An 11,324-nucleotide genomic window follows, 5' to 3' on the forward strand; every position below is an offset into this window, starting at 1 on the left:
TGTGTGTGTGTAAATACATGGTAGTGAAAAGAAGCGTTAAACGTCAAAAAAAGCAGCAAAAACATTGGAAAAAACGCCAAAAGTGACGAAAAAAAAACCGTCAGAAAAAGTGTTGACCGGGAGGACGGCAAGTGCATGTCTGAATGGTAGACTACACAAGGGTTAATATTGTGTCGAAATCACAGGTGTATAGTTACCCCTTCCTTTGCGTTCGGAGCTTTCTTCAATCCACTGAACTTTAGGAAGCCCTTTAAGCAACCCAAGCAGGTAGGGGACAATAGTATCTTTATGCTGCAACAGAAGAATTCCACAGCATGTTATATATATATATATATATATATATATATATATATATAGAGTTACCACTGTTACATCAGCATCCTGTAAATTCACCGTTAGCTCCACAAATGTATCATGAAGTGAAGAGGTAAGTAAGCACTATGTTTTACCTGCAGGTTTGACTCAACCAGAAAGATGCCGAGTGCAATGACAGCGTCTCTCCTCCTCTCATCCAGCTGGAAGACTCCTCTGAAGTCCACGGGACACATGCATAGCAGCTTCTGGACCTGTGGGAGGACAACACACACATGGGTCAGAGCTACTGCTAACTCCATTAAGATGAGCTGTAAGCATAAATGATTTGGATTAGGTATCGACGATACTGTTTTTTTTAAGACCGATACCAATACCGATTATTAGATTAGAATATTTGATATTTCTTTGTTTTGTGTAGGGATGCACCAAATCCAGATTTTTGGGGTTCGGCCAAATTCTCCTCCCATCCTCAGTCCATGGTCTGGTTAACACAAGTTTTTAAGCTGTGAATGTCCTTCCTTTGCCGTACCTGAAGTTGCTGCATTTTAGCTGCTGTCTGTAGATTCCTTCATGCACAACTCGTATTATTTCGGATGTTTAATACCAGCGGTGATGTTGTGTATAGTTTAGGGTCCTCGCCACCACGAGACTAATCAGCATTGCAGATTGAACATGTAGCTGGACTTGAATGGCCTTCTTTTGACTGAAAGTACTGCCAAACAACAGTTTTTCTGCTCACGAGTTCCATTTCCACTTTCTCACAGCCTGCTGCATTGAACGCTCCACCTACATAAACACCTTCCCGTAATCAACGGCGCCGTCATTACGTCGACCAGCGTAGCGCACGTAGTGCAAGCGTAGGGTTCGGTGGAAAAAAATTCGAAGGCAGAAACTGAACCCCGTCAAAAAGCCCAATATTCAGCCAAATCCTGGATTCGGTGCATTCCTAGTTTTGTGCAAAGTGGAGAATGTTGTGTGTGGACATTGGACCGAAGCTGTTGAATTAATTACTGTTGTATTGGTGTCATGTAATTCCGTGTGGGATGGGCCACTTAGTGGCATGACACGTAAATAAAAATATCAATCAATCAATTAATAGTTAGTGAAACAGATAACCGATATTTGGAACCGATATGCATTTACAGTGAAAATAAAAATCTTTAAGTCAAAATTAAGATTTTGGAATGTTACAAACTCCACCACAAAACCTTGTTTAAATGCAATTGTTTAATAAATTGGAAACTGTCAACATAATCCCCAGTAACACAGAGTCAGATAGTGTTGTGTGTATGTGTGTGTGTGTGTGTGTGTGTGTGTGTGTGTGTGTGTGTGTGTGTGTGTGTGTGTGTGTGTGTGTGACACAGAGCTGTAGCCGAGCCAATGTAGCGCACTTTTTAATTCATTAACTTTATCGGTAATCAGGCAAATAAAACGCTGATACAGATTATCTGCAAACTGCCCAAAAAAAACAGTCTATCCCTAATTTGGATACAATCTTATAAAAGTAGGCCTACAGAATTCTCGTACCCACAAGGCTCAAGAAGACACATCGCTCATGTCTGCTTCTATTAGCGAGAAGGATTTTGCTGGCCTAGATGGACTCGAGCCAACGTGCCTCTGGCATTAATTAGCCTCATGCTGAAGGGCCAGACTTAAGCTCTGAGAGACATTAATATTAATTAATTTATTACACAGAGAGACTAGGGCTGCTCCATTATGGAAAGAATCATAATCACAATTATTTTGGTCAATATTGAAGTCACGATTATTTAACACAATTACTCATTGACGTTTGGAAAGATGTTGCATTTACTGAACTTAAAAAAAGGAGTAAAACAGTTAAACAAATGAACAGTAAAAACACCTTGAATTGTGAAATTTCCTTTAACACTTTTCCCAGCAGTTTTCAAATTCCCCTTCTGCACACAAGACAAAATCTGAGTTTACTTGCAAAATGTAACGTGCAAAATAATCGTTTTTCTCAACGACATTGTTTTTGTGATCGTTAGGAAACGAAATCGAGATCATAACTCGATTAATTACACAGCCCTAACAGAGAGTGAGATCACTAGTCCCTGAGTTTTAATCCATACTCAACACAGAGAATATTTTAAAATGATAATGTTGAAGGAGCGGCCATGAAGGGAAATTTGAGGAGATCTAACATTGGATTTCAAAAGCTAAAGATCATGTCACCTCTCATGTTTTTCAGTGCCAAAACTGCAACACAATGCGAAAAAAAAAAAAAAGGTATTTTAGTTGTATGCCCAAACTCAACCTGCTGTGCTAAGACAACACCTAAACCTCCTATTGATCTAGAGTAAAAAGTGCTTATGAGACACAAATCATTCTAACGAAAACGGTGTTTCCTCTATGTAGATTTTGTAGTGGCGGCCCGCCATGGCAAAATTTCTGCCGCCACGGTATCAGAAATAGGGCAGATGCACAATGTAGTCGCGGCTGCCGCTCGCATTGCAATTTAACAACAAGTAGAACTAGTCAGAGGTCATTGGGCCCGTCCAGTTTAACTCCACATACTGTTGTGTTGATGGAGTTTATTGTCAAAACGTTCGCTTTCTTCCGAGTCGACTATTAAACGAGTATCAATCTTTGCGTTATATAAATTGCATAATTGCAACTTTTTGGTACTAGAAAAATAAAATAAATTCAAAAATCCATATCTGCAGCAATAAAATTGAAGTGAGATGAACAAACAGAAAGAAAATGTATCCTGCCAAAGGTTTCCTTTGGGGGACATAATTTGAAGTTGGAAAACAGGTAATAAACTGCATTATCTTGCAGAATATCGCAATACGTTTAAAATCGTGATAATATTGTATCGTGGGGGCCTGCGTTCCCCACACCCCACTACATAGGTCAAAGAGATGGTTGATGCTTCTAGCTATACTTGTGAAGTGTGCTTATGCAGACCTGCATAACAAGCACATTTTAAAAGCCCTTACATAGACATAAAAAAAGCAGAAACAGAAACATTTGGCCATAACACAGAGAATAACACACTCACTGCATTAATGCTACCACAGCTCTTTCATCATAAGATATACTTCCTGTTTTTGTCAAAAACATGTCCCCATTATAATCTCTGTGGGTGTATTTTCTAAATCACTTCAAACTCTGTCTGCTCGTTTGAACTATTTCAGAAACTTGTCTTGTGGCACGCCGTAATCCCTGACCACAAATCCTAACCTCCTGAGAGAGTGAAACCGCATTATTTCAACCCCCTCGATGCCACTAAAACACTAAATCTTCTGAAAGACCTTCATCTAACATGTTTTGCAAGTTTAGGGCTGGGTAACGAACTTCGACTTTTTAGGCACCGACTGAATTGTCTCCATAGTATCGAGTATCAAAAAAATATCTTGTCATTTAATACCACATTTAATAAATACCTAAGGAGTAAATCTCATCAGCGTCAGTGAGCCAATTAGCACGCAGCATGCTTCTATCATTTGCATGCCAATCCATCCAATAGACCTTTTTCACGGCAGACATGTTGACATGTCATAGTAGGAAAAGCACAGGTGTATTCAAACCCATTAATGATGGCTGCATTCCACTTAGGAGAGGCCCTGGTATTGTACTTTTCCTACTATGACAAGTCAAAATGTCTGCTGTGAAAAAGGTCCATTAGCAGCATGCTTCTACCAAGATCCAATAATGCTGGTGATTGGCTGTTGTAGGGAATTATGTAAAAAATAAGGCCCTAAGGCAGTCAAATCTGGCTCCAATTTATTAATTCCCGTGCCTTCTTTCATCGGACTTAAGTTTACCAGAACACAAGGCTCAATCTGAGACAAAAAGTTCAGCATTTAAGTTATACACACGTGTGGGTACACCAAAAAGATCCTAAGTTTCCCTGGCCACAGACAAAGGTATCCGGGGTTCAGGTTTACACACACACACACACACACACACACACACACACACACACACACACACACACACACACACACACACAACCTTAACCCTTACCCTCACCCTAACCATAACCTAATTCTAACCCTAATCCTAAAACCAAGTCTTAACCCTCAAACAGACCTTTAACCTTGTGGGGTCCAGCATTTTGGGCCCCACAAGGCTGTGCAGACCCCACAAGTATACTGTATTCCCCGGTTGTTGGACCCCACGAATATAGTAAAACAAGCACACACACACACACACACACACACACACACAGAGCCTGGTACTGAAAAACAGTTCCTAACATACACTTCACATTCCTGAACTATAATGTAGTCAAAGCTTAAGCTAACCATTTTTGTGTGTCCGGGTCTATACATTGTACAGGGAGTTCAAATGTGTCTTCCCTGGAGTTGTAATCACGTCTCATGACTACACACCACTCACATATATTATAAACTTTTATACTGAGAATAACACATCCAGATCATAGAAATATTTCTACACTGTCTAACGTTACACGTCGTTTGAGTCCCGTCTCTGTGCGTAACACTCATGTGTGTGTGTTGTTGTATTTTGAGGCTTGACGACATTGTGCGTCACATAGGCAGAAAGGAGCCGGAAAAAAAAAAAAAGATGCGTACTGTAATGTTTAATGTTGTAACATCTTTTTGTTACAATGGATTTTATTGAATTGGTATCAGGAACCGGTATTGAAGTCACAGTATCGGTATCGGTTCTGGTATCGAACATTTTTTTTTAACAATACCCAGCCCATTGCAAGATGAATCATTAGCCTACATCTAATTTAATGGGACTTAAAGTTGGTTGCCGCCCTTTCGTGATCCCTTAGACTGCCTGTCACGACCTAGTAGATTAACCTGTTCCTTGTACAGTAAATGTCAGTACAGTGCACACAGTACACTAGAGATGACAGCTTTATTTTTAATACTTCTAGACTTGAATAACAGCTGGTCTCTGGTTTTCTGTATGCCAGCCAGTTTGTGGTAATTTAACAAAAAAAAAATGCACCATGAGAGCACGATATAAACAAAATTAAAAGGTGTTAGAAGTAGATTTTGACAAAGGGCCAGGAGCCAATCGATATTGTACATTAGTGGTGAAATTCCCAGACCAACTGAAAGTAATAAAATTAGCAAAAAGCAACTGACACACAGTGAAGCTGGGGCTTGTGTAGCCCTGCGGCAAATGCTTGTTTTGAACTGTTCTCATGTAATATTGATTGTTCCTGTGGGACACATCAACAACCTCACTGTTACTCGAATGTAATGCAATTAGTTTATTATAGATAACATTGATCCACCCCACATAGATAGGCAATACATGTTATTGCTTTCAAAACACTACAACTGAATTAAGTGGTTCTTGTATGAGGAATATCGGACACTGGACTCAAAGACAGACAGTATGTTGTAGGTTTGTGGACTCACACTAATGTTATTTACCCTCAGCTTTAAATCAGTCTGCATTGAAAGCTGAGGTAAATAATAAATGTGAGTCCACAAACCTGCAACATACTGTCTGTCTTTGAGTCCAGTACGTGTCCAATATTCCTCAATTGCAACTAACTATTATTTTCGTTACGGATTAATCAGACAGTTGCCAATTAAGTTTCTTGTACAACCGGTATAAACGACAGCCAAACGAAGATTCATTATTAAATAATTCATTCCAAAGGTAATGTTAACATCGTTCACATTTGGGACATTTGAGCTGCCCTTTCCTTTTTTCCTTTAAAGAGAAGATTACTAAGCTAACGACAGTCACCTTTGGAGTCAGTTACAAACGCTAACGTTACCGTGCCGCCATTAAATCTTAAAATGACAACGTAATTCATTCATTGGCAAATGAAAAAACGTGTTTACTGTGTTTTTAAATACATAACGCAAATCACACCGGTAGAGAAGCGAAGTTAGGGGACGGGCCTTTAATGTCAAAGACTATTTTGACAGGTATTAGCTTGTTTCTGTCGTTAGCTATCGCCACGTAACGTTATAGCGTTACCTTTTCTATCGGCGCCTGCCGGTGAGCTGCCAACGACCGTGCCAAAGACAAGACGGTGTTGAAGTAAAATCCTCTGCTTCCCCCTCCATTCAGAGACATGTTTAAAAATGCCTTAATACAGTCACACAATAACAAACATCTTCTTTCATTCGCCCCGAGGAGGAAGTATGCACTGACAACTACGGCAAGCGCAGGGTGGTTAAAAAGCGCGAAGCAAGGTCACAGCAAACATGTTAAGGGGAAGGGGTCTAGACCTCCTTGTCACTTAAAATTGGTCACAATAAAATACACTCTGCACGGAAGCAAGTCCAAATTTTATGAGGTATGGGGTCCTTTTTTACGTTATTTTTGATAAATTGAAGGATATAAAAAACTGGGATGGCCAATCTTAGAAAATAGGTTACACCTCTGGTTTAGTACGGTCTTCTCTATCTGTGACAGGATGATGACTTTAGGTGTAGCTCTTTTTTGTTTTTGGATAAGGTGTACTGTATAATGTTTGTCTTTTGTTTAATGGTTTAAAATAATTGTTTCCTTATTTGTAACCACAAGAGGATGTTAGGGAGCGTTGGTTGTGGGTTGGGTGGGGATCTGTTTTTGTTGTGTACCGTAAAAAAAAAAAAAAGAACCAGTGGTGGAATGTGACAAGTAGTATATAAGTATATTTACTTAAAGTGACAATCCTTAAGCTTTCAGTCCTGGTTGATTTAAAATTCCTATTTGAGTGAAAACAATGTACTTATGCTAAGAGTTTGGAGCATAGAAATAGAATGAATCTGGTGTTATTTCTAATGTCTTGTTGTTGATACATTTTTTCTTTTTCTTTTGAGGCACCAAATGTCTATTTTCTTTTTAGGACCAACATATAGAACAGCATATAGAGAGTATATGGATACATACAATGGGCTAGCGTGCAGTTTAGTGTCCCAAATTCCACTATGGCCACGCCAAGACCCGCCCTAAGAAGCAGATCGATTGGTTGGGGTTAGGCATTTGACCTCAAGTGGTTATGGTTAGAATAGGATTAGGGTTACATTTCGGGGAATTTGGGACACTAAACTGCACGTATAGTATACCCATAACATATAGAGAGTATATGGATACATACAATGACCAACCAAGCAGAAATTGATAGTTATACATGAGCTTCAAGTTTTTAAGAATTGTGTGCATAGTTAAAATTTGTGTGTGTGTGTGTGTATAAAAATAATGGAGAAAAACTGTAATACAAGATTTTTTTCTAGGATATGTTATGCTAGACAACCAGATCAAATACTGCAAATAAATAAATATTGCAATACTTTCATCAGTGGACCATAGGCCCCATTAGATTTGTGTTACTGCCTTCAGCAATAGTGACTTGTGCTTGTACATTTCCAAGGCAAATATTGCACTTTTCATTCCACTATACATGTATTTTTAACTTTACTTTGCAGATTCACATTATTTATAGAAATTATAATTAACAAAAAATTATGATGTATTATTATCGGTTAAGCCTCCTGGCCGTGTACATTAAAGTGATATTAACTAGGGTTGGGCATCATTTGGATTTTTGTGATTCCGATGCCGAACCGGTACTTTTTAAACAACCCCGATTCCTAAACCGATTCTTAAAAAAACTAAAAAATCACATCAAAGAAAGACTCTTTTATAGAGTTTTTATTTTTTTGGTGAGCCGAGAGGGAAAATATGGCATTTTAAAAGTAGCCTACATTTACGGTAGCTAGCTAACGCTAGACTACAGAGAAAGTGTGATATTTTTACATCCGTTTCAGAGCGACAGAGGGAAAATATTTCAGTCGACACATTAAGTGGAACCGAAATGTGGAACCAAATTTTGCGTTCTAATCCGGTCCGATTCCTACCGGTTGCGTAGGAACCGGTTCCATAGTGGAACCGGGTTTCGGTACCCAACCCTAATATTAACACATTAATGCATACGCAAAAATTATATAATATCTATGGTTCTAAAATAGGCCATTCTGCATAAGGACTACTTTTTACTTTTGGTACTTTAGGTATATTTTAGTGCGGATACTTCTGTACTTTTACTTATGCAAGACTTTTACATGTAACAGAGTATTTACACTGTGGTGTTACTACTCTTAGTACTTCTTCTGCTAAGAACAAGTACTGTAATCCTTAAAGTAAGATTAAATGAGACCAGCATGACAGTTGAAATGAACACGACAAAATGAACAATCTGGTCCAATGTTTATTTGTGAGCATCCATGTTAGAACTACTTAGACTAAAGGCACAACACTTGGTTTTAACTACTGGAGTTTTTCTTGTTTTGTTTTTTTTCCTTCTTCTTGAAAAAAGATATTTAAATAGCTATGACAGAGAGTCTACATATATGCAAGCTGAAGCTGAAAAAGGATAGCTTAACATTTGTAAAACACTTAATTGCATTGCATGTAAACATGCCAGACTCAAAACTCCAGCCACAAACTCCAGTCTATAACATGGCTTTAAATTTATATATATCTACTATATTTATAATTAAGCAGCAGTTGGCACATTGGGTCATCAGTATGTGTGTAAAAAGTAAAAGGCAATTAATGTAGTTAAAAAATAAAAACAGAATCTGCAATAAAAGATATCCTAAAGCACTGGAATGAGATGGAAGGCACTATGAATGGCACTTCTCAAACAGGCAATTTAAAGTGTAAAAGCAAACATTCATCAACAGTTATGATAAATTTAAAAGATATGAACATCTCAGAAATACCGCAGAAACTGCCTGGAATTAAACATCTGGCAGCACCACAGCATGGTGTGCAACTGATAATTAATACATTATTAAAATAATCCGTAGTGACTAAAGTACAAACATTCAATCATTCTTAATCTCAATAAGATCTCAAAATGAATACCTAGGCACTTTGTATAGCATTAGTCTAGTACGTTAATGGATTTCAAACATCTCTACAACTTAAAAGTGAACCTCCTTTTCCACCTCAACTACTGTTTTGTGCATTTCTAAAGTTCTGTACAGATGCAACATAATAAAAAACAACTGCATCTCTTTATGGATCCTACAACCTTGATTCACGTGACAGTTGTGATTTAAGGCATTAAGTTCTTAATGTACCTGTCGCTTCTGCAGCATGTGGCATCTGAATATAAATTATTTCATCAGGTACTGAATGAAATATCGATTTTGAAACGTCTTGTAGAAAAAAATCTAAATACTTGCATATAAAGAGGACTTTCAAACGTTTTGATCTCTAGATATAATCTCTCAATTCAAGTATAATTTCTTTGTCTATAGTGTCTAAAATCACATTGTGTTGGGGTGGGTATTGGTTTCTCTTCGATTAAGTACATACAGCTTAGTATAAGTAAACTTAAAGCGCTGTAGTTGTCTGTGTGGACAGTAGATCTTAATAAATGCCCTGTTCCTTTCCCTGAGCTCTTAATGAACTTCCCCATTCTGAAATTTAAGATAAAAAAGTAAGCGTAAGCACTGACTCTGCAATCTGAAACTTTTTTTTTAATGCAGATAATGCTTCCATGTGTAGTAGCTGTGTTATAGATAAAATTAAGAACGTACCAATCCCTTTCGTTCACTCTGAAAATCACTAAGAGGTAGATATTAGAACCTAGAAACACGGGTTAAGGAGATTGGTTTAGGACGTGGCCTGGTTAATAATGTGAATGGCCTGTCCCAACGCTCCCGCTTGTTGTGTAGCACTGGGACGGGTCCATTTCAGTCCGTCTTCCAAACAATGTTCAGGACCTTCACGACTTCCTCGTAGATAATGAAGACTATGGCCACGTCCATACACACCCGACCCAGCCGGGGCACAGTACCTTTGTAGAACCTGAAGGGGACAAAGGGAGATAGTGAATACTTCAGGGCACTAAATGAAGCACCTAAAAAGGTTTCAAACACTTACAAAGGTTATATAGAAATGCATTATCACAAAAACTTGGTCGCCTTTCCACGCAAAACACCACAATATCATTACAAACTAGAATGGCACTCAGAGCGTGCAGACCTCCGCCAACGCTGCATTCACTTGCTCCTCGGATGGTCCCATTTCCCGAGTTGGGAAGTCCTTTTTTGGACATCAATGTGTTCATGAGGTCATAATGTGGAAACAACATGGATGCCACAAAAAAGACGTGTTGCGTTTTATTGCTCAGAGCGTATAAACAACACGTTGATAGCGGTTTCCAGTATTTGCAACAAAGAGCAAGGGAAACATGCAGCTGAAAATGCCCTCTCTCTCTCTCTTAACGAACATGAAAAATAACGTTTGTATCTGCCCCGTGATTTGGATGCGCTCAAACATTTAATGTGTTCTTCCTTGGCCCGTGCTACACCCTTCCACCAAGTTTAATGAAAATCGGGCAAGTATTGTTTTCTGTAATCATGCTGACAAACAAAAACGTACGGACAAACCGAGCAGAAAACATGACCTCCTTGGCAGAGGTAATAATAACGTTATTTTTATTATCTAAGAATCAAAAATGGTGGCAGGTGGGTGGAGTCCCATCAACAAAACCCATGTATTGCAGGCCTAAGAACTTCCACATCAGTGGGGTGTTGAAAAAACACGTTTACGTATTATATGACCAAGTGGAGGGACAACATAAGCGGCACCGGGATGGTACCATGAGGTACTCCACAGCAGTGTTACTCATAGAACTGACATCTTTTCACAAGTTTTACACTATATAAAAAGGGACAATACACTTTGGACTGGCTGGGTACTTTTGCAGCAAACACAAGTACACGAAAGTATTGTGTGCACTGTTATTGTTTAAAGGTAGAGAGGGACTGATTCGGAAGTGACTGTGTCCGTCGAATAGTCCTACACTAACACCCCTTAAAAGACAGACTTGTCTTGAGCTTCAGAGGTGCTGATTTTTTACCTTTGGACAGGGCCAGGCTAGCCGTTTCCCCCTGCTTCCACTCTTTACGCTTAGCTAAGCGTTTTCTGGCCATAACTCCATATTTATCCTACAAACATGAAGGTCATACCAATCTTCTCATCTAACTCTCGGCAAGAATTATTCCCAAAGTATTTCCCAAAGTGTCGAACTGTTC

The 11,324-nt window shown here is 38.7% G+C and overlaps 2 protein-coding genes across 3 annotated transcripts in view; both read right to left on the reverse strand.

Moving 5' to 3' along the window:
• pi4kaa (phosphatidylinositol 4-kinase, catalytic, alpha a) overlaps positions 1-6,448 on the reverse strand; it is a 51,569-nt gene extending 45,121 nt beyond the window's left edge. For both annotated transcript variants that reach the window (XM_031301219.2, XM_035991812.1), the window contains exons 1-3: positions 6,262-6,448; positions 450-566; positions 198-291 (exon numbers count right to left, since the gene is read on the reverse strand). In XM_031301219.2, coding sequence (XP_031157079.1) covers positions 198-291; positions 450-566; positions 6,262-6,360 — 310 coding nt within the window. In that variant the 5' untranslated portion in view covers positions 6,361-6,448. The remainder of the gene's footprint in view (positions 1-197; positions 292-449; positions 567-6,261) is intronic.
• A 2,013-nt stretch (positions 6,449-8,461) lies between these two features.
• slc25a1b (slc25a1 solute carrier family 25 member 1b) overlaps positions 8,462-11,324 on the reverse strand; it is a 13,649-nt gene continuing 10,786 nt past the window's right edge. The window contains exon 9 of the mRNA XM_031301228.1: positions 8,462-10,092. Coding sequence (XP_031157088.1) covers positions 9,978-10,092 — 115 coding nt within the window. The 3' untranslated portion in view covers positions 8,462-9,977. The remainder of the gene's footprint in view (positions 10,093-11,324) is intronic.

Source organism: Sander lucioperca, chromosome 14, assembly GCF_008315115.2.
Source record: "Sander lucioperca isolate FBNREF2018 chromosome 14, SLUC_FBN_1.2, whole genome shotgun sequence".
Classification (NCBI taxonomy): Eukaryota; Metazoa; Chordata; class Actinopteri; order Perciformes; family Percidae; genus Sander; species Sander lucioperca.